At 50.3% G+C, this 24,570-nt stretch overlaps 4 protein-coding genes across 6 annotated transcripts; 2 read left to right on the forward strand and 2 right to left on the reverse strand.

The window, feature by feature from the left end:
- The first annotated feature begins 481 nt into the window (after nucleotides 1-481).
- Nucleotides 482-8,183, forward strand: mapk14a (mitogen-activated protein kinase 14a). Of its 2 annotated transcripts, none has more exons than XM_053848735.1 (11): nucleotides 482-798; nucleotides 2,142-2,271; nucleotides 2,343-2,401; nucleotides 3,674-3,815; nucleotides 4,346-4,393; nucleotides 4,462-4,576; nucleotides 4,645-4,716; nucleotides 5,214-5,293; nucleotides 6,747-6,825; nucleotides 7,119-7,292; nucleotides 7,361-8,183. In XM_053848735.1, the coding sequence occupies exons 1-11, from the start codon at nucleotides 680-682 to the stop codon at nucleotides 7,429-7,431; spliced, it is 1,089 nt and encodes a 362-aa protein (XP_053704710.1). In that variant the 5' UTR covers nucleotides 482-679; the 3' UTR covers nucleotides 7,432-8,183. The 2 variants fall into 2 exon arrangements, with proteins under 2 accessions (XP_053704710.1, XP_053704711.1); XM_053848736.1 differs by lacking the exon at nucleotides 5,214-5,293 and adding an exon at nucleotides 5,544-5,623.
- A 662-nt stretch (nucleotides 8,184-8,845) lies between these two features.
- LOC128749733 (SRSF protein kinase 1-like) lies at nucleotides 8,846-16,441 on the forward strand. Of its 2 annotated transcripts, XM_053849608.1 has the most exons (16): nucleotides 8,846-8,913; nucleotides 9,478-9,532; nucleotides 11,070-11,197; nucleotides 11,531-11,639; nucleotides 11,711-11,798; nucleotides 12,188-12,275; nucleotides 12,375-12,481; nucleotides 12,543-12,708; nucleotides 12,893-12,918; nucleotides 12,992-13,205; nucleotides 13,275-13,613; nucleotides 13,783-13,883; nucleotides 13,972-14,079; nucleotides 14,141-14,210; nucleotides 14,793-14,885; nucleotides 15,450-16,441. In XM_053849608.1, exons 1-16 carry the CDS (start codon nucleotides 8,901-8,903, stop codon nucleotides 15,632-15,634), a joined length of 1,890 nt encoding a protein of 629 aa, XP_053705583.1. In that variant the 5' UTR covers nucleotides 8,846-8,900; the 3' UTR covers nucleotides 15,635-16,441. The 2 variants fall into 2 exon arrangements, with proteins under 2 accessions (XP_053705583.1, XP_053705584.1); XM_053849609.1 differs by lacking the exons at nucleotides 8,846-8,913; nucleotides 9,478-9,532 and adding an exon at nucleotides 9,685-9,878.
- A 90-nt stretch (nucleotides 16,442-16,531) lies between these two features.
- On the reverse strand, nucleotides 16,532-17,367 carry lhfpl5b (LHFPL tetraspan subfamily member 5b). Its single transcript, XM_053849610.1, has 2 exons — nucleotides 16,959-17,367; nucleotides 16,532-16,782 (listed from the first exon to the last, which is right to left on the reverse strand). The coding sequence occupies exons 1-2, from the start codon at nucleotides 17,365-17,367 to the stop codon at nucleotides 16,532-16,534; spliced, it is 660 nt and encodes a 219-aa protein (XP_053705585.1).
- Nucleotides 17,368-18,442: 1,075 nt separating this feature from the next.
- Nucleotides 18,443-20,999, reverse strand: LOC128749769 (neurotensin receptor type 1-like). Its single transcript, XM_053849679.1, has 4 exons — nucleotides 20,238-20,999; nucleotides 19,492-19,693; nucleotides 18,792-18,876; nucleotides 18,443-18,698 (listed from the first exon to the last, which is right to left on the reverse strand). Exons 1-4 carry the CDS (start codon nucleotides 20,997-20,999, stop codon nucleotides 18,443-18,445), a joined length of 1,305 nt encoding a protein of 434 aa, XP_053705654.1.
- Nucleotides 21,000-24,570: the final 3,571 nt, after the last annotated feature.

The following is a 24,570-nucleotide window of genomic DNA, read 5'->3' on the forward strand; positions in this document are numbered from 1 at the left end:
GTCAAATAGACTAACTTTTCATGAACAACTTTGAAACATTCCAGTCATTCCGCTCACTCGCACATCTCGCGAGATCTCAGACATGTTGCAAGCAGGGTGCAAGTTATCACGCTAGTTTGCTTTGAATTATTTCTGACAGAAATGTACCGCTCTCGGGTTATCCCTGCAAAATAGCAATCCAATAGTGAGCGCAGGATTTAAGGATGCTATTGATATAAGTATATTTTTGGCTATTATTTCGCTGTTGATATTTGCATCATACCGCGTATTCTGTGCATCCAGGTTCTGGCGCTGGCGAACGACAATTCTGATATGTTTAGCTTTTAAATAGCAGCTCTTTGAATGAAATCAACATTCTTAGCTTGAATTGCCATTGTAAATATAAGAACATTGTTTTTATTTGATGTGTGGTTCCGTTCGACGGTATTGAGACAGTTTTCTGACAGAAATCTTCTGGGTTTAACTTGGCCGAGCAGGGGACTCTGGATCTGTCCGACGAACAAACAGCGTGAAGCTCTCTGCGTGCAGACGGGGATTCCTGCAAATACTGCTCTGCATTTTCACTTTCACCCACTCGAACATCGTTGACGGGGACGAGGAGCCAGCGCTTTTGCATCTTGCACAGTTTAACTCGGACTTGCAGTGGTTCGAGTCGGAGAGACGGTCGCCACTTCCAGGAATGTCGCAGAAAGAGAGACCGAACTTCTACCGACAGGAGGTCAACAAGACCATCTGGGAAGTCCCGGAACGCTACCAGAACCTCTCCCCTGTCGGCTCTGGGGCCTACGGATCGGTTTGGTAACACAAACCTCCATTCGTTTGTTGCTTTTGAACACCGTTGAATACTTTCCCAACTTCCGTCCATTCATTTGGACGAGGCCTGTGCAGCAGATGCTAAACTTCTGTTAGCTTGTCCAGAACATGCCAAGCTACTGTTGCACGCAAACAAATTGAGAGCCTTTTCTGGCTTCGCTTTCATGCTGAGAAGCTCCTTTGTCCATCTGAACGAAGTGTTCTATGAAGCATATTTACCTAATTTGCATGTAACACACCTGTTTGATGACTCTATTTTTAGGTTTCTATTGCAGCCACACCGATTCCGTGAAACAGACGAGGATGGTCTGACAATGTAACGTCAACATCGATCCTCATTTATGGATTGAATAAGTGACACTATGCGGAGCATTAGTTTCCTTCCTCCTTGGATGAAGTTCTTTCAGCAGCATAGGAAACAGGGGATATTACAAGTGAAATTGTGCAGGAGCAGTGAATAAAAATGAATCCAGAGTTCCAGGAAGTGCGTGCAACTCAATGACAAACGAGTAGCTCTGTGTTTATCATAGTGCTCCTCAAAAATATCAAACGCAGATGTGATCAGATGCCTCAGAATATGTGGTAGAGACGCGGGAAAGTTGTGGCGTAAACATCCTCTTTCTGTTGAAGTGGGATTTTCAGAATGGTGGTTGGCGGTTAAGGGTTAATCTCCACCCGGAGAGACCAACCAGGGCCGGCCGTGGTGCCACAGCTATCTGGGACACAACGTATCGGCTGTGCACCTGCTTCAGTGGGCAGATGTTTGTTTTGCAGATGGAGGTGCACAGCTGGGCTGTCGCTGGGCAATAAGATAATCTGTTGCTGGTCAGATTACCCGCAGCTCGCTGCAGAATTGACCCTAAATGTTTACTTCCAATGCTCGCAAGCCAGAGACGGCAAAGTATTTTGAAGTCTGTGTGGCAGTGTCGTATATGGAAGTCAAGGCTGTAGAGTAGCATCATTGCTATAAAGATTTGCATTCCGACCTTTTATCTGGAGGAGATTTATGTTTGAACTAGTTCAGACTGGTTAGCTAAACAATAACAAAACATATATTGAATGACGTGGTCTTCTTTGTCGTTTAGCTATTTTTCTTCTGATCGGAAACTCAAATCTTGTTTGTTGTGAGACACATTTCAGTGGTGTCCTCTGACTTAACAGGCCATGAGTATTGTGATTATTCTGTCGCTATCGACATTCGGTGCTTGTGCGCTGCAGTTCTTCTTTTCCTCTTCAGCTCTCGCTCAGGCTGCCTGATGAAGCTCTTCTCAAAGTCCCTTGAAACAGCCATTGTGTGTCTGAACAGTTTCCTCTCTCTTCCACCGCAGCTCTGCGTTCGATGAGAAAACTGGGTTGAAAGTGGCAGTGAAAAAGCTCTCGAGACCGTTTCAGTCCATCATCCATGCCAAGAGGACGTACAGAGAGCTGCGGCTGCTCAAACACATGAAACATGAAAACGCAAGTTCATGTTTGTTTTTTGTGGGACCTGTGGTGTTCATGCTGTTGTTAATGTTGCTGTGCTCCTGCAGGTGATCGGCCTCCTGGACGTGTTCAGCCCGGCGACCAGTCTGAAGGAGTTCACTGATGTGTGAGTATCTACCAACTCTTCATTTCACTCTTCGTTGGACTCTGACCCTGAGACTTCTCCTTGCCATGAGTCAGCGTCAGCTGCTGCCGATGGTGGAGCCCCTGTGAGCTCATCCAGCAGATCAAACCTCCGTCCCCCTCATGCTCCACACAACTGCTTTTCTTTCCCTGGGTTTGACTTTTCCAACTGTGTCCGTGCTTCACTGGCCTCCCTGTGGATGTTTGCTGGAAACAGGAAGTGGACGAGGGGGTGGTGACTCAGCTGTGTGCTGACGCCTGCGCATGTGTGGAATGCGTGACTCCTTCTCAACTGTATCAGAAAGCATCGGACTCAATCCCAGTCGACACCCAGTGCAGGAATGTGTTCTCTTTGATAAACCGTGTTGCACTTTTGTGCTTGGATCATGGCATGATAGAGACATGGAGGACGGCAGAGGTGCAGCTGTGAGGAAGTGATCTGAGCAGTGCCTAGCTTGTTGTCAGCGAAGGAGCGGAGAGCCTGTTTAACCTGGAATCCTAACCTGTGGTGAACTTGCACGAGAGCTATTGCTGTGCAATATGGAGTTCATGCGAATTCTGTCCCTCTCTGCTTGTGCAATAGTTTCCTGTTTGACTTTGAACGTCAAACTCAAAATGGCTGTGATTTACTCATCAGCTGGAGCAGTGAAGTGAACACACGCCGTGTTATTGGAGGAAAACCCCCCAAACCAGCTTGTCCCCTCACAACAGCGGGCCTGTTTCTATCAGAGAAAACTATTTATATCCATTTTCCGCGGCTGGTGAACTTAAGAGTCACCATGTCCCTGTGTGTTGTTGAGAACAAGTCCTGGCACAAGCAGGATCTATTTCAGGCCAGTGGCTCTCGGCGCGAGGGTTAAGCATTTCCAGAAACTCCGCTCCGTCACCTCCTCAGTAAACGTGACCTGGTCGGGGATTATCCGCTGATGCTCCTTTGATTTGTGTTGGTGGTTCTTTTGTGAGGCTTTTGTCTGACTGGGAAAACAACAGCGGGAGCCGCAGCAGAACCGGTTCCATTATTGCGCTCCTGCTGTACATGAGCTTGGTTCGCCCTAGAATTCCATGTTTGGTCAGCATCACATCTGGTTTGACTCCCAGCCTCTGTAGCTTTGGCTTTAGATCACTACACCTTTTTAGAGTCACAGAAGCTGCCAGGAGAACAAGACTTCCAGAAACCTGCCACCATGACGGGCTGCTGCAGCTTCAACCCTCTCAGTGGCCACCTCACCTCACCAAACACTCTCTCCTCTGGCAGGTATCTCGTCACCCATTTAATGGGCGCTGACCTCAACAACATTGTGAAGTGTCAAAAACTCACAGATGACCACGTGCAGTTCCTCATATACCAGATCCTGCGGGGGTTAAAGTACATTCACTCGGCCGACATCATCCACAGAGTGAGTACCTGCTTGGGTTGCTGTGCTGTTCCTCTGCCCGTGAGCTGACTTGGTTCCTAACCCACTTTCGCATGTGTTTATGGTTGCTGTTACGTTCACATGGCTGCTTGAACAAACACCAGACCAGGCAGTCAAACGCCACAAAACTAATGATGTTTTCTCTTAATCAGACTTTACAAGCAGCACGACGTGTCCTCACGTTATCAGCACCGCTATAAAGGGTTTGCGCCAGATCAGTGATGCGCCATGTTCTTGTTTTAATGTGACAAAAGGCTGAACTTTACAGAAGCAAAACTTTTCATTCTGTTGCATGTTGTCTTTATTCTCAATGAGAATGAAGTATTTCATCTCATTTTCTTTAAAAAAAGGAACTATGGTTCTATAATAATAATAACAATAATAATAACTATGGTTCCTTTTTTGGTTTGTGCACATAAACTTGTCGAAAGATATCTCCCAGTCCCACTTATCCCTGTCTAACCTATGAAGCCCTCACTGCTTCAGAAGTGATGACCTGTCTCTGCTTCTAGGATCTGAAGCCCAGTAACCTGGCTGTGAATGAAGACTGTGAGTTGAAGGTGAGTTGCTGCGACTGTGCTCTTGCTTCCTCAGCGGACGACAAACTTGTTTTCGCCCCCTTGCTCAGATTCTGGACTTTGGTTTGGCGCGGCACAGTGACGATGAGATGACGGGTTACGTCGCCACCCGTTGGTATCGCGCCCCGGAGATCATGCTGAACTGGATGCACTACAACATGACAGGTGCGCAGTTGTTGTTGCGTTCTGAGGTGTCACGTGACCACTGAACTGTCTCCTCTCGTGTCTTTCAGTGGATATCTGGTCCGTCGGCTGCATCATGGCAGAGCTCCTGACCGGGAGAACGTTGTTTCCTGGCACCGACCGTATCCTTAACGCACTGACGCTGAAGATTTCTGTCTGGGCTGCATACATTTACATTTCCTGTTGTGAAACCTCGCCTCTCTCTTCACTTCTGATCTGATCTGATCTGGGGGGTTTCTGTGATGAGATCTGCTCAGATGGCTCCACGTTTTGCAGTACTGATTCAGTGGCCTGCCTCCATCCCATCCTCTTTGCTGAAGCTGGAACCTCTGGTTCATGTCTTCGGGATAATGCCTCTGTCATGTTCCTCCTTTCCTCTCTGTCTCTGGCTGAGCTCATTGGAAGTTCTCGACTCGATTGTCCTGCTTGTCATTGCCAAGCCTATCTTTGCTCCACTTCCTGGCTCCTCTCTGTGCAGACTTGCATGCTGGGATTCCCACTTCCTTCTGTCCATGTATAAATGTGAGCCGCTTGGTTCTGTAGTTGTGCCGTGTCACCAGGAGGTAGAGACTTTCAGGTCCTCGTCCAGAAGCTGTCATCCTTTAACCAGTGCTGGTAGATATTGATCAGTTGAAGCTTATCATGATGCTGGTCGGAACCCCGGGCTCCGAGCTCTTGATGAAAATATCTTCAGAATCTGTGAGTTACAACATTGTGAAAGGCTTTCTGCTCCACTAACCTCCTGTGTCTGCGCTGGGTTGGACTGCATGTGTTGTGCCCTGTCATCGAGGCATTTGCAGCTGGAACTTCAATTCTCTCCATCCACAATCCCGTTCTAGTTTGCTGCTGTGGTTTGAAGTGTGTTTTCTGGGCTTGAGCTGCACTGTGTTCCACCGCTTCCTAACCTCCTCTGCTCTGTCGCTACACTGCCTTGACACCAGCTTCGTAGATATAAACCAGCTACAGCAGATAATGCGTCTGACAGGAACGCCCCCGTCGTCTCTAATAAGCAGGATGCCCAGCCATGAGGTGAGCAGGCTCCGCAGTGCTGTCCAGGGGCTCCACTGAAACCTCACCTTCAAACCACCTTTTTGACTATATGAGTGAATGATGGGCGTATCAGCCCTGCTGCGCCGAATTACAAGCTGTGTATTGATGGTTCTCTATTTGACCCGCATGATTTTCTGTTTCAATTGTCGCCATTAGTGCTGTGTTTTCCCTTGGTCATCTCAGCTCCAAGTCAGCTCTGAAACCGGAAGACCGGAAATTGGCAGAAAGGCTGAGCTCAGAAGTGTTGTCCTGACTTTGTGAGATTAATGGGAGACTGGAACACACCTCTTTATTTCACGTGGAGCTCAGTTTCGTTCTTAAAGCCTGAACGATGTCGATGAATTTCACTGTGCAACAGGGAATGATGTGCCCTGCATGTGTCTGCTGTGCTGACCGATATTTGCATGACCCAATCTGCATGATCAAACCCTTGGTGCAGCTTGAGTATTAAACTCAGCTCTTGAGCACCATTGCACTGATGACACAGACGCAGTTGTGAGCTGTAGAGTGTCGTTGAGAGGCCCAGCAGGAACTGGCACCCGCCCTGCTGAAAGTTGCACTCACCAGTGAATGTAGAAGTGAGAGCAGTGACACAATAAACCACACTCTTGTTATGATTCCGCTGCGAGAACCAGTGTCTTTTCCTGTCAACATCTCCACCAAAGTATGCCAAAGAATCAACAGGGAAATGGACAGGTTTTCATACTCCTCTCTCTTCACACATCCCTAACTGACGCATGAGGAGGATCAGGATCAAAAGCTCCTAGTCAGGACTCGGTCGTCGTGACTTATTCTAGTCTTGCTGATTTGGAAGCCTCTGGGATTCCATAGACCAGGGGTGTCCAACAGAATCCCAAAATGATGGGGTGCGCACTTTAGATGCATCTACTCAGCAAGGTGGCGCTGTTGTGTCATATGTAGTGTTGTCGCTTTGCACCCGCGAGAGTGAGTGATCTGGAGTTGAACTCATGTTGAATAGTCAACAAGCCGTAAAATATTCCTGGCAGCTCTCTGTATTCCAAGTGATTTTCACAGCTGTTTACAAACGTGATAAGAGGAAGTTCGTATCAGATGCGACGTCTCAATTTTATCTTTTTTTCAGGCCCGAAACTACATCAGCTCCCTGCCTCAGATGCCCAAGAGGAATTTTGCAGACGTCTTCATTGGCGCAAATCCACTCGGTGAGATCATGACAATGAGCTTGAATTAGATTGTCTTATGCTTTCACTCCCCTCTGTGACTCATGTTTTCAGGATGTTTTCGCATCAACCGTCACTGAAAGTGTAGGTGGAGTTACAGTAAATGTGTTAAGTGTTCACTGTGCTCGTCCAACATAAAACATGTGATCTACCAAGTAAAGTTCCCAAGACTTTTGAATTGAAAGTATCTGATAACAAGTGTCCCGTCAGTCTTGAGGGGGACCTGCGACGCTGTGGTATCGTTCGCTTATGCAGCTCTTTCTCTGTTTCTCAAGCGGTGGACCTGCTGGAGAAGATGCTGGTTCTGGACACAGATAAGCGGATAACGGCAGCCGAAGCCCTGGCCCACTCCTACTTCAGCCAGTACCACGACCCGGACGACGAGCCCGAGGCCGAGCGCTACGACCAGAGCTTTGAGAGTCGCGAGCTGGAGATCGAGGAGTGGAAACGTAGGTGAACCCTCCGTAGGTCACAGCACTACACTTCTCCTCGCTCACCGCCCTATCGCTGCTTGCAGGATTAACCTGGGAGGAGCTGTGTAGTTTCGAGCCACCAATCTTTGACGAGGACGATGACGACATGGAGTGAAGAGGTCTCTGGACGCCGCTGTGACCATGTTACCCGCCTTGAAGTTTAGTGTCTTTCTCTCACCAGCCTTCTTCACGTCTCGACTATTTCAGGGGATCATTGCTATTTTAGTTATTTATGAACCACTTATGAATTGCTGGAGAAGCTCCATGTTCAGATTCTAACATTTCTCTGTCTAGAATTTGTCACTGTGACTCTGCTGAAACACAATAGCTGTGCTAGTTTGTGATTGGTTAATAGTTGACAGATGAATTTAACACCGCCCTGTCGGTCAATTCCTTGTTGTTTAAATTGGCCCTGGACCTGTATTTTAATGGTATTTAGATGATGTTTCACTAGATGGAAGCTAGCGTTCTACACTTGTGATTAGCTGGTAGAATTCCTGAAGATGATTTCTGAATGTGCTCAGCCAAAATGTGGGGGACTAAAGGCCTGAAAATACACGGCTTCATACTCTGCTCTAAACATGTAAATAGTTGTGCCATATCTTTTTTCTTTTTTTCATCATTGTGGTTTGTTTTTGTGGTTTCGTCCTCAAACACTGCAAGCATGTCCTGTTTGTTGGGGTTTACTGAAATATGAGATGCTCAGATCTTTAATAGAATTACACCTTAAATGTCAAAAAAGGGATATGAAATGTATTTATACTTTGTAGCAGTGGTATTTATAAATCAACATTTGAAGCATTCTTTCACTTGTTGAGTCAATTACGATCTTCAGTCCTTTCTTTAACGAAATAAAGCTATTTTTAAGAGGATTGGCTTCTCTTGTTTTTGTTTTTTTGTCTTTTCAGTCCAAGGTGTTGAGCTGCGATGTTCCCACAGGTGGGTCTGCTACTGTGTCTCCTGTCCAGTCTTGATCAGGGGTTTGACATCCCTGGAGAGGGCCTCAGTCTACGGTCTATATACTGTAGTACATGTATCCATCAGACTGCCCCTGCTAACCATTGAGATTCATGGTCATAGTTTAGGGAATAAACACTGACTATACATAATGCTGAAAGTTTTCAAGCACCAGAATTCATGTTTTATTAGGGAGATGAAGTTACATGCATGAAAAACAATCTGATGTCTGCAAGACAATAAGGACGTGCTTGCCATAAACAAACCCGGATACATCCATATATTTTTAACATACGATTTTTAAAATTATTTAATTCCCAAAAAGTTGTTTTAAGTGAGGATTCATTAAATTAGCATTAACAGTGAAACAAAGCAGCGCTGTCACTGCGCACGGTTGCACCTGACATCAACTACTTTTCTATTATAGTCAGCAATGCAATGTAAAAGTAATTTTAAAAATGTGGCTCTATTTTTTTATGTGTTTATTGATGTATGAGAACAGACTTTCATATGGGGAAAAAAATCGGGATTAGAAGGAGGTTTTTGGGCAACGCTAATGAGTGCGCATGCGTAGAACGTTCGCTTACTGGCGGTGTAGCTAACGGCTAAGCTACTATCCCAGGCAACATGGAGAGAAAAGGTAAATGGTTTCCAGGACATGACGCGTGCTTTTTCGCGAGTATTATGAGGCGTGCATTTTCCGAGACATGTTATGGTACACTGCTCCTGTCATAAGCATGTTGTTTGTGAAGGCTGCGCGCCCGAAAATGCCCTGAACTGATGGCGTCTGTTGAGCTTCGTTAGCTTTAGCCTCAATAGGACATGTCAGGATTAGCTCGCTGCTTGGAGCTTTCGAGCTCTTTCTCCTCTGTGCGCACCACTAACCGTCTATTCCAGCTTTGCAGACACTTATCAATACTTGTACGGGGCTAACGGAAAGACAGATGTTTTATTTCGTGGGGGATTAGTGATGTAACTCGAACTGAAAAGATCCAATCGCAAACCGGTTGACAGATGCGCCACAGTTCCCTTCTATGCAAAGATTACATTTACATTGGAGCAAAGTCAGCATCGCAAAGTGCTTGACATCCGTCGCACCGGGACGTGTCTCACTCAACCATCTGTTGGTTCTGAACAGAATAAAATGCTTTAGTAAATGGCACGAATAAACGAGACATTGACATTGTTATGCTTCTTGTTCCAGTGTTGGCGCTGCAGGCCAGGAAAAAGAGAGGTAAAGCAAAGAAGAGCAGCAAAAAGTGAGTTTATCACGCCAGGTTCTGATGTTGGAATGAAGATGTTATGGCTTAAATAAGCACCCTGCAAGTGTGCATCAGTATGTGATATTAAAGGCAGCTGGCTTGTTTTCTGACTTCAAAGAATAAACAGAATAAAAAGACTGGTCCTGTCCAGGGATGTCTGCGGGAGCCTCGAGAGGTTGTGGCAACGTCAGGGGTGGTTTCAGTGACGAGTGACACCCCTCCATAAGAGCAAACATTCCTGAACATTCTACTGTGTTGCAAGTCTCTGGAAGCAATATTGCTTCATATACCCTGCTTTATATTGTCTCGATCATGGTACGAAATCCTCAAACCCCATGATTCGGTAGGTCCAGGGCGCCACCATGAGGTTCCACACTGGAATTTTTGAATCGGCTGAGATGTTGTCTTTTTCTGATTATAGCTCTCGACTTTTGCTCTGTCTAGTTCAAGCTCTTCCACCGATTCCTGTCACTTTCCAACTTTGACACTGGTCTCAAATCTGTCCTAATCCCAAGAGCTTTTGTTTTCATGATGCTGTGGCCCAAACTGCTGCAGCTGTAATTCTAAACTATGTCTTCACTCAGATTGCTTGGATTTGTATTTGCACTTGATGTCTAAAGCCAAGCGCATCAATTCAAATAGTGGCTTCACTTTTGCATAATCTGAAGATAAAGCAATAGGCGGCGACTCAAATTGTTGATTGTGTACTGGGTATAACAGTCTACTAATCACGCCATCAGTGGCCTCCTCCGGAGTGTTGCATAACAGCAGGAGCTAAATTTAAAACTCGGCTGAAGAAGCTCACATCAGCCCACAGCAGCACGGAGCTTTAAAGAGTAGTGGTGATGGAGACGGCGTCCGTCAGCCCGCTGCTGCCGTGTCGGACCTCCTGTTGTGATGAGGCTCGTGCACCTACACAAAATCTCAGAAGTCACATGTGACACCTCGCAAGTCTACGTGTGAACCACTGTCTTTCAGTCATGACATGGTGGAGGAGGTGCGGAGGTGGTGGCCACATTGTTGGCAGTAGAACATCTGTCAGAGAGCAATAATGAAGCTGCACTTGAAAGAGCAACCGTCAGCTGCGGCAGGCTCTCACTTGCACACTGTTCTGGCTGAGGGGAGAAGCGGTTAAACCCAAGCAAAGCTGCCTTTTCAAAATATGTTTTCTTGGTGGGTGGTCCTTGTGGAAGCGAGTCATTCCTAAATTATTCTTGCATGATAAAGGATGTTTAGAATGTGAATTTCAGGAGGTGATGTTTAAAATTCAGGACATGATTAGTGGCATGTTCTTTATCAGTGTGCAGCCTTGATGTCGTATTGTTTGCTCTTTTTGAATCCTTAAATTTGTTTGAAGAAAAAAGGTTCAAATATTTGGATAAAACAATGAGGGATCCGGATTGTTGACACGCTCCTGAGTTGTCACATCGTGGGAACCATCGTTGAATTTATTCTGAGTTGGTTTGGATGTCACACTGAAGATGACTCCAAAGATTCGCATGATTTCACTGATGTTTACACGACGGTCCACCAGGCAGCCAGCCAACACTCGGAGTCGACAGCAGCCACAGCCTGAAGCTTCACCTCAGGAACCAGAGGAACCTGAGGAGATTCTGGGTTCTGATGATGAGGAGCAGGAGGATCCCAACGACTACTGTAAAGGTTGGCAGTTGTTTTCCATTTGGCAATATCAAAGTGCTCATGCGGCGATTGAACCTGAAATGCTTCAGCTAAATGAAAACATCTTGTGAAATTGTGAACATCACTTCAGTGTAACTAATAGCTGAGTGGCTCCCAGCGAATCTCGTTGAAAGTAAACCTGAGTCGCTCAGACTGTAGCAGCAAAACTGAGGGAAAACAGCACAAAAATGATGTGAGAACTCGCACTCTGCCTTGAAGACAGGAAGTGAAACTGACTTCCTGTACAACACAACAGACCCACGTGGTCTTCACGATTCATTTTTGGTTTTGTGCTCACCGATGTGGTCTCCTCAGGTGGCTACCACCACGTGAAAGTGGGCGACCTTTACAACGGAAAGTACCATGTGATCCGGAAGCTGGGCTGGGGTCACTTCTCCACCGTGTGGCTCGCCTGGGATACTCAGTGAGTGTGGCCTTAAACCTGTCTTGTCCTCGGTTTCCTCTTCAGCAAGGTCACATGCTCTGTGGTTGCAGGATGAAGAGGTTTGTTGCGATGAAGGTGGTGAAGAGTGCAGAGCACTACACAGAGACGGCTGTGGATGAGATCAAACTCCTCAGATCAGTAAGACCATCTCTGCACCTAGTGGAAATGGGGTCACGACACAAGTGCCTATTTTGACCTCTGTGGCTCCACTCTGCATTTGCATATCTGGAGCAGCTAATGTGGGTGACAGCTCCACTCCAGTGCACTGGAATCATTTCCAGTTCAGCAAACATTCCTACATGAAACAAGTGGAGCGTTGGGTTCACATGGAGCGTCGGGCGTTTATTCCCGTTGACGCCTGCTAACATTGCAGTGACTTTAAAAGCAGATTGCCAAGAGCAAATGAAATGTTAGTGTGGATCAGAGGTGCAGTCTGTCCCTGGGAGCGGCTTTACTGGAAAAAAGGACACAGATGTTTTGGAATGTGGGATCAGTTGGCTCTGTCTGACTCTGCTTTTCACGCTCAGGTCAGAAATTCAGACCCCGATGACCCCAAACGTGAAATGGTGGTGCAGATGGTGGACGATTTCAAGATCTCTGGAGTCAATGGAACTCGTATCCTCCAACAGTCATGCAATTGATTTGTGTTGAGCGAGATACAAGTGTTGTTTTTTGCAAGAGAAGTTTGCTGTTGCCTTGACGGCCTCTGTTCAGATGTGTGTATGGTGTTTGAGGTCCTGGGACATCACTTACTGAAGTGGATCATAAAATCCAACTACCAGGGTTTGCCTCTGCCCTGCGTGAAGAGCATCATCCGCCAGGTAAAATGCTCGCCAGTTCTAGCATGTGCACTGCGGTGAATGAAGCTGCTGCCTCTCCCAGGTTCTCCAGGGCCTCGACTATTTGCACACCAAGTGTCAGATCATCCACACCGACATAAAACCTGAGAACATTCTGATGAGTGTCGAGGAGCCGTACATCCGAAAACTCGCAGCAGAAGCCACTGAGTGGCAGCGGGCCGGAGCTCCGCCTCCCTCTGGATCGGCAAGTACGTCAGCTCAAACCTCATCATGGGCGCTAGCACGCCTGTTCTGTCTCTGTAAGTTTGACATGTCTGTGAGAACCCAACGCTGGCACATTCTTCATGTGCACCTCTTGTTCACACCAAGAGAAAGAGGCTGTAGTTGGGTCTGTTTTGGATCATGTTCACTCATCTGAGACTCTCTTTCCAGTCAGCACGGCTCCTGCTCCCAAACAGGTAACACTCCTTCATCTGTCATCTCTTCAGTGGAAGAGCTGCACGTGCATTCATGACACTCTGCCTCCAACAGGCTGTGAAAATGTCCAAAAACAAGAAAAAGAAGTTAAAAAAGAAGCAGAAGCGTCAGGCCGAGCTGCTGGAGAAATGCATCATGGACCTGGAGGAGATGGAAAAGACCACAGAGACTCGAGAGGAAGAGGAAGAGCCGCGGTCTCCGAAGGGCCGAGTGTGTGCTCCTCTCAGGCAGGTGTCTCTGCAGGACCGAGGACACGAGGAAGCAGAAGGTGAGTGCTGACAAAAAAAACTGCTCTTTTGAAGGAATTTGCTCTGGATTGGTCTCCTTCTGTTTTCAGGAAGCGGGATAAATGGAGACGTGGGGAGTCCGGGACCAGACGGGCGGACAGAGGTGAACTGTAACGGCCACAAAGACCAACACAACGGCAACACAGAGCCTGCGGACCAGCACGTCAGTCAGGAAGAGGCTTGTGCCGACTTTCCCTCCTGCTCCAAGGCCAACGGCTTGGATCCAGCCCAAGACAAGGGACCGAACTCTGACGACGAGAACAGACAACACTCCGCTGCCCTGGAAGAGGGAGAGCTGGAGCAGGAAGGCCATCAGGAGGATGATGAGGAGGAGGAGGAGGAGAATGGGACCAGATGCCGGTACAGGACCCAGGAGAGCCTGAGGAACGGTCAGTTTCACTGCTCCACATCTCGATCTAGTCTTTGTGGTTTAGTTTGGCCTCTGTGGCCAGTTGTGCTGAGTCATGTTAACTATGAGACCACAGCAGACAGAAGCCACATGCTGTGGTGACTCTCATGTTCAGCCCCATTCATACATTGGTTGGTGTTCTTCACCAGACAAGCTTACAGCAGGATCCCTGCTGGTGAACCCCCTTGAGCCACTCAACGCAGACAAGATCAAGGTCAAGATTGCAGACTTGGGAAACGCCTGCTGGGTGGTGAGTCCGTGGTCTGCCAGCAACTCTGCCCCTCAGGCTGCCGTCCTGCTCACCTTCACCCTCCCACCCTCCCACCCTCTCCCCCCAGCACAAGCACTTTACGGAGGACATCCAGACCCGACAGTACCGGTCACTGGAGGTTCTTATCGGTGCGGGCTACAGCACGCCCGCCGACATCTGGAGTACGGCCTGCATGGTGAGACCTGAGGTCCTACGTGTGAAGTCTTGTGTTCCTGATGACTCGGATTCCTCCTCAGGCCTTCGAACTCGCCACAGGAGACTACTTGTTTGAGCCACATTCTGGAGAAGACTACTCCAGGGACGAAGGTATTTCCGCTCATCGCATCCTCACTCTGAATCCTGTTGCTCACCTGCCTCCTGACAGATGTCCTGTCCACATAGTCAAGTGTAGTGAGGTGATATTTGTGGTGTACTGTAGTAACAACATTCCAGCGGTTACTTCCTCTGCAAACGTCTGTCTCTTCATCGCTTACTTGGCAAGCTGCCGAGCGTCGGGGCTCTGCTCTGACATGATCTTCCCCTGCAGCACCTTCTGCATGTGCTGCCGCAGCTGTCTCCTCCTCCCTTCTCTGCTGCACCGAGTCACATTGGTGTCCAGTCTGCCTGCCGTCGTGTCATTGTTGCTGTGCACTTGGACAGACTGGATCCAGACAGCTGGAGAAGCTCTCCACGTTAGTTGGCGCAGGACACGGTTTGCGTCACTCCCGCCTCCTGACTGAAGGATTTGATTCTGGGTTTTATCTGAGAAGAGAGTCATTTTGCAGCGAGTACAATGACCCACTCCATGAAGCGAATGGTTCCACTTCCATGTGTTGTGTGTGTTGCTTGTCCTCCTCCTCACGCTCTTTTTTTTTTTTTTTCCCATGATCGATTTTGGCTGGTGTCCAGACCATCTTGCTCTCATGATAGAGTTGCTGGGTAAAATCCCTCGTCACTACGCCCTGAGTGGGAAATACTCCCAGGAATACTTCACCAAGAGAGGTAGGCCTCCCGCCGTCGGAGGTAGGCTCGCTCCGGGGGAGCCAGGAGGGTGTGAGGGTGTGGCTCCCCCTCGCTCCCAGAGCGAGCCCGCCACCGGGACCTTGTCTCATCCATCTGTTTGTTTGTCTTCTGCTTGTGTTGTGTCTCCCTCTGGTTGCATCGTAGCTCTGATCTTTGAGCTGCCGGGCTCCTTTCCTCTCAAACTCATACTTGCTGGCAAATATTGCCAGGACTTTTTTACAACTGAAGGTAACCGAGGGTCAGGATTCCTCCTTTGGCCAGCTGGACTGAGAGTGAGGGATGCCACTGCATGTTGGAGCCCAGAAACTCTGTTCCTTATGTGTTCGGTCTTAAAAACCGTAAGCGTGTGATGGATTTCTCAGTGTAGTTTTGTCGCTGCCTACTCTCCTAACTGTGGCTGTATCCAGTCCTTGCTGTCTCCCCTCCTCACCCCCTGGTTTGCTTTTATTCATCATCAAATCCACGTGATTCTCAGTAAAACAATGAGCTCCTGGCGCTGAGCCTTATGTAGCTCCACCTCTGACCTGTGACGTCCACCCGCAGGTGACTTGAAGCACATCACCAAGCTGAAGCCGTGGGGGCTGCTGGAGGTGCTGGTGGACAAGTACGAGTGGCCGCACCAAGAAGCCGAGTGCTTCGCCGACTTCCTGCTCCCCATGTTGGAGCTGATCCCCGAGAAACGAGCCACGGCCACCGAGTGCTTACACCACCCCTGGCTCGCCCTCTAGTGGAGCGTCCCTTCTACTGCTCCTCCCTCCCCCCTCCTACTCTTACCAGAGACTGCAACAGATCACTTTCCAGTTCGGGCATATCAGCTATTTATTTCTCTTTTTGTTGTCTTTTTATTTCTGTTTTTGGATGTTGGTTAGTCGGCTCTTTCAATGTGACATCAGGATCCTCACGTGGACTCTGTGCTAGTGACTCCTCCTCCTCCTCCTTCATTTCACTCCAGCAAATCAAAGACACGTAGCTCTTGTCGCGCTCTACGTTTTCATGAACTTTCCTCCAACTAGTGCTGTTTTTTTAAGGTCATATTTTATTAAGTACTTCACATGTATTTTGTATTTTTATTGATTTGGGGAGTGGCACACTGGGCTGAAGTCGGTCGGGGGATTTCTGCAGCTGCTTCCTGAGACAGACAAGATCTCCTCACTCGGTGTACAAGTGTTTTTTCTTCAGGTCAACGAGTCTCATTCCGACTGCTCCGACACCTTGAACTCACCGCCCTGGTGTTTTATCGATGGCATTCAGACCACGTCTCACGATTAAATAAAAAGGTGGAAAATAAACTGTATATATCCTGTAACAAAGAGTTTGCCTTCCTGTATATGGCGGTCATGTACAGTTTTTACAGATCTTTTATCGCAGCTAAAGTTGGCGGGCTAGTGGTGAGTTGAGCAGTGAGCGCAGGTGCAGGTGGTGAGTCCCAGAAACCATCCTAGGAAGTGTCGCGTCGCTGTTCCCAGACTTGGTGTAGAACAGGGCCTTGAATAAAGCAGATGTTGGTACTGAAGTGTGGCGCTCTCTTCCTTGGTGAGTCTCCACTGTCGCTGAAGGACTTCAGGCTAGGAGCCGTCTGTGAAGAACGGAGACGGTCAAGATGCGGGCCCCACAGGTGAGGCCCTCTAGACCCACTCACCTGTTCCCTCCACCTCAAAGTCGTCGGGCAGCAGCTTGTCCTGCCGGTTTCCGAGTGTGAAGGAGAGGAGCGCCAGCAGCAGCGCATCCAGGATGCTGATGATGGCCAAGATGTAGGCCCAGCGCACCGTGCAGTTGCCCAGACTGTACTTGTCGGTCCTCTGGCCGCACATCCGCTTTACCTCGGGCGCGTCCCAGCCATCCGGGTAGATCATGCAGCCCATCACCATCAGAGCGGCTAAGGAGAAGGTGTGTGTTCAGGTGTCAGACCAGTTGCAGTAGCAACACCAGCTCCTGTTACATGTAACACTAACTCCCTTTGAGGTGTCGCAGCTGAAACCGATACCTCCTGTCGCCACACCTCATGTCGCCAAAGGCTGGACTTTCCTTCCACCGTCATGTCAGTGGACTCACCTGAGGCCAGCTGCATCCAGGCGCAGATCTTGTAAACGTTCCCGGCGTTGCAGAAGAAGAAGAGGCTGAAGCAGACCATGGTGCCCACGATCAGCAGCATGGACGTCCCCACGAAGAACATGGCGGTCCTGAAGGCCGGGGACGGGATGGAGTTGAAGTCCAGCACGCTGCCCTTGCAGGTCAGCTCGGAGGTCAGGGCGTTGCCGATGCAGTAGTGGAAGAGGCCGAAGTAGCCCGCCTGAGGCGTGTTGACGCTGTCGCCGATCCAGAAGGGCTGGATGAAGACCACCACGGTGATGATGACGAAGCAGATGGTGAAGACCGCCCACATGACGCCGATGGCTCTGGAGTTTCGGACATAGTTGGTGTGGTAGATTTTAGCCGCCTCCTGAGCCGGGAGCAGATCCATGGTGACCCGAGACACTTGCTCTCTCACACGCACACTGGCCGCTTCAGCACCGCGGACAGCGACTCACCTCGCATCTGACGTCATCAAAGTTTCAAGGCTCGCATTTCTTGTCCGCCTACGTTGACCATAACGCATTGCGGCAGCAATACCACTTATAGTGCCGCCCCGCGGTGAACCGAGTCACTACAAGCGAGGTGTCGGCACATGTTAACAGGTGAGTGTCATCATAGTCACCATTTTCCCTGTCGACAGATGCGATACCGCCGAGCTAAGGCGGCTAACTGTAGTTGCTAACGGCCAGTTTGCGTTCCATGTAAAGCTGACTTCGCTTGAATTTTACTTCCTTCAAGATTGAAATTGTTTGAGATGGAATCTTCCACACACTATTTTACTTTAAGTGTATTACGACACCGATAGTTTTGTGTTGAAAGTGCCGGTCATGATGTGCACGTTTCAAGCTCCATGTCGAAACCCACTTCCTGTTTGGTCACCACAACCGCGGGGAATCAGCTAGACGTGTTGGGGACAAATGACACACTTCAGTGACAGATCTTGTTTATTCATGAAGGACGCAACACTTAAATACCACCAGAATACAAAACATTTGTTCAAAAACAGTGTCGTCACAGATGCCCACAGAACATTAACACTCAGACAGGTCACATGATGCCCCAGCACCAGGACTGACCATCGCCAGCCTCGGATTTTAGGAGCCGTTCATGAGTGTGTGAGCGAAGGAAGTGACCTATTACTGAAGCGCCACAGGACCAGCTTCACCCAGGCAGCGTCCCTCCCTGCTCAGACACCTGTCGTAACACCTTCATATCCAGCCCTGGCGTTTCGAGTGGTTTCTACCAGTGAGACGAGACGAAACTGATGGAGGAGTAGTGATGCCTTCATGTCTCATGACCAAGTTGGTCAGCCATGATGATGTCATGTCAGCGCCGCAGCTTTGAGACCTTCACTCAGACGTGCATCAGAATCCATCCTGCAGCTTTGACCTCTGACCCTTGGTGTGACGGTTCCAATCCCTCCGACAGATGGAAAGATGGAGATGAAACAGTTGCTCTCAACTTCAATAGGCCGTCTCCCTGACCATGTTGGTGGAGACGGTGTGGTTGCTGGATGTGCTGATGGAGTGGCGGGTCAGCGGGCGGGAGAGCCGCCGCGGCGCACGGTGGCAGGGCAGGAAGGCGTAGCGCAGGGTGGAGAAGAAGACCTGCCGGTAGGTGGCCGACACCAGGTTGTAGAGGATGGGGTTGATGGCCGAGCTGATGTAGAAGAGCACGTTGGTCAGCATGTAGAAGTAGTGGTAGAAGTCATACAGCTGGCTGCAGGGGAAGCACAGGAGCGGCTCAGGTTCGGCTGCAGGGCCAGGGGAGTCCTGCCCCCCACACACTGAATCACGTGCTTGTGACACTCACTCGGACCAGTCGGACACGTAGCAGAACATGAGGCGGCGAGCGTGGTAGGGCAGCCAGCAGAGCACGAAGGCCAGGACCACCACACCTGAGCGGGAGAGCACACGAGGAGAGATCAGGACACGCCCCCTTCGCTCCTTGAGTCAACCAGCCAAAATCGTGTTTCAGATAGTGATGTGGAGATGATGCCACCAGGTGGCGCTGTCTGCTATGAAATTTTTAGACTTCGACAACTACTGAAACATCACGTCATGTCAAGAGCAAGAGCGCCATCTAGTGGCATGACTGTTTCATGAACCCTTCACGAGAGTCGGGTCTCGCGCTTGGCTTCTCTTCCGAACAGCCTGACGGTCCGGTATAAATCTGCTCCCTGTGAACCTCACGAGGGAGTTCGCACTGAAGGCAAGGGTGCAAGGTGTCACATTATACACAGAGACTGTGGCGAGAGGCAGAAATTAGCCTTAAATCTGACTCGTTCTAATGGATGAAGTGGTGAACACATGATGTGGAGGCACTGTATAAAAAGGCGTTTGTGCCATTATATTTCGAAGGTCAAGAAATACTGTTATAACGGACAGTAATTGTTTAAAAAAGGATTTTAGTCGGACATTGTGAAGAAGAATAAGGGCTTATACGGCGCCTTTTTTTTAGTTTTGGAAAGGTTTGGCCTCTGTTTCGTTGATGGTGTTTGAGCGGCACTTACGCAGCAGGAGGACGCCGTGGCGCAGCGACTGCGCGCGGTTGGGCTCCACGGTGGCGTTCAGCTCCGTGCGGTTCCCCGCCACCACGCAGACGCGCTTTTCCTGCTCGGCCTCGCGGAACATCCGCAGGAGCTGGTTGGCGATGACGCCGTTCAGGATGGATATGGCCACCATCGGTACCAGGAAGGAGAGGAGCGCGTTGACCTGCGAGAGGCGCCAGACACAGACACAGTGAGTTTCAGCTCACTCGCTTCACGCACTTCTGTTTGTTGGTGTCAGATGCTTCTTGTGCCACTTATTTGGAGCAACAAAGCACTGTATATCGTTGCCACGCAAGAGTCACAACACGCGTGTGAAACTACAGTCAACACAGAGTTGCGCGGCCAGGAACATTCTGAAGTGGATAACGGACAAAGACCTGTCACAACGCGGGCGAAAGGGTTATGAATTCAGTCACAGTGTGAAAGTGCTCAGCGTTCGTGAGGAAACTCGTGAGTCAGTCTGCGAAGAGTAAATGGGGCGGAAATGAGAAGAACCGCTCTTCTCTCTGCTCCTCAAGGTTGAGGTCGGATTAGATTAGATGTTTCATTAATATTCATTAATATTCACTCATTCGTAGTGCGCAACAGTCCTGCAAAATATCGAGTAAATTAAACGTTAAGCCCTGGAGAACTTGATAATCGCGCGTTCGAGGAGCAGCGGATCAACAGGTTCTCCATCAGCGCGTGCGTAAGAGTCGCGTTCCGACCTGCAGCACCGTCTTCACGGTGACCTGAGACACGGTGGCGGTGCAGATGCTCTCCCCTCTGCGCGTCACCTGACCCATGGTGAAGAGCATCGGCGTGGCCAGGGCGAAGGACGCCAGCCACATGGCGCTGATGAGCTTCTTGGTGCGGCTGCGGGACATGATGCTTTTGGCTTTAAACGGGTGGCAAATGGCCATGTAGCGCTCCACGCTCAGGCTGGCGATGTTGAGCGCGGTGGCGTAGGAGCAGCTGTCCCGGAGGAAGTAGTAACCCCGGCACACCGCGTCCCCGAACACCCACGGGTGGTGGAACCAGATGAAGTTGTAGAGCTCGATGGGCATGGACAGGACGAGGATCAGCAGGTCGGACACGGCGAGGCTGGCCAGGTGGTAGTGGACGGTGCTCTGCAGGTTCTGCAGCGTCTTCTTGGTCAGCAGCGTGTAGAGAGTGACCGAGTTCCCGAGCGAGCCGAGCGCGAACAGAGCCACGTAGATGACAGTCACCATCACTTTGGAGTAAACATCCGTGTTGACCTCCAGGTCCTCCTCACCCGCGCCGGCCGCGGGCGTGAGGTTGCTGAAGGACAGGTTCCCGAGGATTCCCCGCGCCACAGCGAACGGGTCGCGTGGCGCCGGCAGCGTGGCGTTCACATCCATGGAGGCTGCGGGGGCAGCGGCTGGACTCTGCAGTGCGCGCGGGAGGCAGAGGAGAGCGGGTTTTATGTCGGACACGGAGGAGGCGGACTCGCTTGCGCCGCCATTCATCTTTTCCCACAGTGACGTCAAAGTCACGCAGGAGTACCCGACTCTTACTGAGAATGAGAAAACGGGACCAAACCACCCGCGCCTTCTTTTATGATGCAGACGTGTTGTTCTGAAAGTCAATGGATGAATCAGGTCTACTTGCACATCTGCCCTCCAAACTTCAGGCTGTGAGGAGCCAGCAAGCGTGAGGTTGCTGATGGGTCACTTGGGCGTCAGTAGAATGATCCGCGCCAGAGCCTCCCCCCTCGTATATCGCTCCTCTGGCGGGTGAGTCGGGCCCAGATTTATTCGACCGTGTCATGTTTGGATCACGCAGCTTGTCTGTTCCCAGCTCACCAACACATTTACATATAAATCAGTGGAATTGTTTCCTAGTCAATAAGCCACTGATGTGGAAGCTGCTGGAAGATAAAAAAAAAAAAAAAAAGCAGCATGAAATTGAAGTCCCATGGCAGAGGTGAGGCGGGCGGCTGCTTGCTCTGCACAGGCACATGCAGCGGGAAGACCAAACCATGGTCTGAACCCGGGTCCCGGCTCTGGTTGTGTGCGAGTCGGGTCCTCGTGTAAATATATGACCATTTATCCGTGCGGCTTTTTACAACCAAGCGCTCGGACAGAGGTTGTTCAGTGGTGGTGAGAGATCAGAGAGCTGGTCGCCATGGTGACCGTAATTGCTTATTAAAATCAGCTTGTCTGCCGTCACTCTGCGAAGAGACGTTCCAGCTGGTGAGGCCTGGCCTGGACCCAGAGGAGTTTGCTGTGGTGCAGAGGTTGGTGACGTCCAGAGAAAAGACACTGCTGGACTTGGACTGAGTCAAGGTCATGTGACGCCCCGCCCTGCGGCATCCATCGCTGCCAATGAGCCTCCCTCCTGAAAGTTTTGGGAAGTGAGCCTGAGCTGTGACTCACCCTCCTGAGAGAAGTCCAGAGAAGGTCTGCGGTGACCTGTGGAGCCAGAGGAGGTTGCTAATGAGCTCCTGAGGAGATCAAGGGACGGGAGCTGATCACTGCAGATCAAAGGCTTTCCATCCAGGCGTGCTCCCTGCCAACAGGAAGCCAGATGTTTCCCGCACAGTTGCAGAGGCGTGCGCTGTCCACCGAGCCAGTGATCCGAACCTGTGGCTGAGACCAGGATTCAGCAGAACTTTGCTGAGTCAGCTTTGATCATCAGTGGCTCTGCCCCTTCCTGGTTCTTGGGGAAGGAGGATGTGAGGATGAAAGTGGAAATGGCTCCTGCAGAAGGGGCAAACACAGAGGAAGAGACGTGATGGAGCAGGAGGTGCCACTGACTCACTGACTTCTGATGGAGTCAACGTACTGCTTTGGAGCTTCTGCTCTCTCCTCCTGCCTTCACCATGGTCACACATGAGCAGAAGCTCCCTCTACCCCTCACTCATTAGCAAGACCACAAGCTACTTTAAGTCCTCCAACACGGTCGAGATATTCTGGCCTCCTCCTCTGAGAACCACGCTGGATCTAGTGGAGCTGAATCTTCCCAGCCCAGTGGTGACCATCACTCAACCCAGGAACCTCTGACCCACCTCACCCCCCTGAGGTGGGCCAGAGAGACTGGGCCGTCACCATCGACGTGTTGTGAGAGCAGACTCATATTTCACAGCCTGAGCTCAGGAGGCCTCGCAGCTCGTGGCTATTGATCTGCTGTTATGGAGCTGGATGAGGGCAGGGTGAGCAGCGGGATGGAGATGGAACACTTGGCTCCTTTGGAATAAAATACCACTAAATAAATGATGTCATGTGGGGCGCCCAGCACACACGGGGGTGGGGCCTCATCACTCTTGTTCCCACTGGTCGTCTCTGAAACTGGCACGTCGGGGAGGGAGACAGGTGCAGCGGCTGTGCGTCTCAGCCTCACGACCAAAACAAGCGGCTGATCCCAGCAGAGCTGTGCTTGTACTCATGCATTCTCATGGTGTCCAGGCTGCATCACTCAGTCCTGGTCAGAGATCCAGCCTCCCAGGACTCCAGCGCCAGCCGCCCGGATTGAGTTGACCTCCGGTGGCTCGTGATGGTGCGCCGCGATGCAGCGCCCCGAAGCTCAGCCGAAGGGTTAATGTGCTGTTGGTCCCTGGGACCAACCAATCTGCAGACAAATCAGGACTCATTACAGCAGAAGGGCTTCATGAGGCTGTAATTACAAACTCATCAGCCTGGAAAGGACTCTGAACCTTCCGGTCCTCCTCTCAGCAGCCTCAGGTGGAGCTCGGACAGGACGCCATCTTGGAAATACTCAGCTGACAATGAAGTGAGAGAGAAGCGCAGAGGGCAGCAGTGAGCCAGAGCTTTCCAAGAGTCAGGCCTCTGCCAGGGCCTGTTGCCCCCCCTGACAGCCCGGGGTCAAAGGTCGGCTGACACACTTCCCATCGTGACAGGAACATGAGCGCCACCGGTGGAAGCAGACTTCAGTAGGCCAAGCCAGTGAGCAGCCTCTGAACATGGACACTCACTCATTCACTCAGTCAGTCGGTCACTCACAAATTCACTCATTCAATAAGTCAGTGACTCAGCCATCCACTCACTCAGAGACAGACAAACACACATTGATCCTGATCTTCTGGACCGCAGTGTTCCTGGGTCCTCACTGGCTGGAAGTCGTCAATATTGGTGAGGTCCACCTGGACCCTGATTTCCCACCACAGAGATGTGTTTCTCCGGGTGAAGTGGCTGGTCCTGAAGTTTAGCCTTGAATTCATCCAGGACAGTTTGAATTCCGGACCATGAGCCGCGCGCTGTCAGTCACTCGACTTGATGTTGGTTAAATGCCAGAGAGGGAACCTGGCTGTCGTGTTTCTTGGTCAATGAGTTTGGACCTCGTGGTTCAAGCATCTGCTCCATGTCAGGAAGTGCTGTGTAAGGTCTTCCTGCCTGTCACAGCAGGTCAGGTGGAAGAGTGTCTGCTCTCCCGAGCGCTCTGGTTGTAGAACTCCTCTTCAGTTTTCCTCTCAAACCTAGTTCCTCCAGAACTGACCTTTACTCAGTGGAAAGTGTGTGTAGTCTCGACCGCTTGTGTGTGGAGGGTTGGTCACAACGTGCTGGTGAAAGAGCTCAGCAGTGCTGAGGGTTGCAGCTCCTGCCCTCGATGTTCAGAGCTGAGTGAAACGCTCGTCCTGTCTGACCTTCACAGAGAGGCCCGACCTGGTGCTGGGCTCCAGCCGACACATTCAGCTGTTTTCGTCCTGGGACCAGGGAAAATTACTTTTTCCACATGGATGCAGCGGAACACAAACACCTCCTGGAATCGACTCCCACTGCTACGCTCTGCTGGAGGTGGAGCCCATGTGTCGCGGCGGTCAGGAGAGCGAGGGATGGGCCCTGGGCTCGGGTGGGACCGGATCAGCGCCGCGGCTCACACAGACTGAAAGGTTTGGTTTTCAGCTGTGGTCCTTTGTTCTTCTTCAGATGGATTTTATCGACAGGTAGAGTCAGCTGTCGACCTTCATGAGCTTCAGACCGGTGCCACTTTCAGAACGGATCATCATCAGTGGTTCTTCAGCTGCAAAGATGGAGAACCCAGGTGCAACCGAGGTCTCCTTCATTAGCTGCAGACAGAACC

This window comes from Synchiropus splendidus, chromosome 18 (genome assembly GCF_027744825.2).
Source record: "Synchiropus splendidus isolate RoL2022-P1 chromosome 18, RoL_Sspl_1.0, whole genome shotgun sequence".
NCBI classification, from domain to species: domain Eukaryota; kingdom Metazoa; phylum Chordata; class Actinopteri; order Syngnathiformes; family Callionymidae; genus Synchiropus; species Synchiropus splendidus.

Excerpts from the sequence above, each read along its gene's own strand:
- mapk14a (XM_053848735.1), top strand. The coding sequence starts at position 680 with ATGTCGCAGAAAGAGAGACCGAACTTCTACCGACAGGAGGTCAACAAG. Across the intron at positions 2,272-2,342 it reads AACACATGAAACATGAAAAC|GTGATCGGCCTCCTGGACGT; the intron begins GCAAGTTCATGT and ends GTGCTCCTGCAG. Across the intron at positions 5,294-6,746 it reads TGAAAATATCTTCAGAATCT|GCCCGAAACTACATCAGCTC; the intron begins GTGAGTTACAAC and ends TCTTTTTTTCAG.
- LOC128749733 (XM_053849608.1), top strand. Across the intron at positions 9,533-11,069 it reads GCAAAGAAGAGCAGCAAAAA|GCAGCCAGCCAACACTCGGA; the intron begins GTGAGTTTATCA and ends ACGGTCCACCAG. Across the intron at positions 11,640-11,710 it reads TGGCTCGCCTGGGATACTCA|GATGAAGAGGTTTGTTGCGA; the intron begins GTGAGTGTGGCC and ends CTGTGGTTGCAG.
- lhfpl5b (XM_053849610.1), bottom strand. The coding sequence starts at position 17,367 with ATGGATCTGCTCCCGGCTCAGGAGGCGGCTAAAATCTACCACACCAAC. Across the intron at positions 16,783-16,958 it reads CTGGATGCAGCTGGCCTCAG|CCGCTCTGATGGTGATGGGC; the intron begins GTGAGTCCACTG and ends CCTTCTCCTTAG.
- LOC128749769 (XM_053849679.1), bottom strand. The coding sequence starts at position 20,999 with ATGAATGGCGGCGCAAGCGAGTCCGCCTCCTCCGTGTCCGACATAAAA. Across the intron at positions 19,694-20,237 it reads CCGTGAAGACGGTGCTGCAG|GTCAACGCGCTCCTCTCCTT; the intron begins GTCGGAACGCGA and ends CGCCTCTCGCAG. Across the intron at positions 18,699-18,791 it reads TACGTGTCCGACTGGTCCGA|CCAGCTGTATGACTTCTACC; the intron begins GTGAGTGTCACA and ends CTTCCCCTGCAG.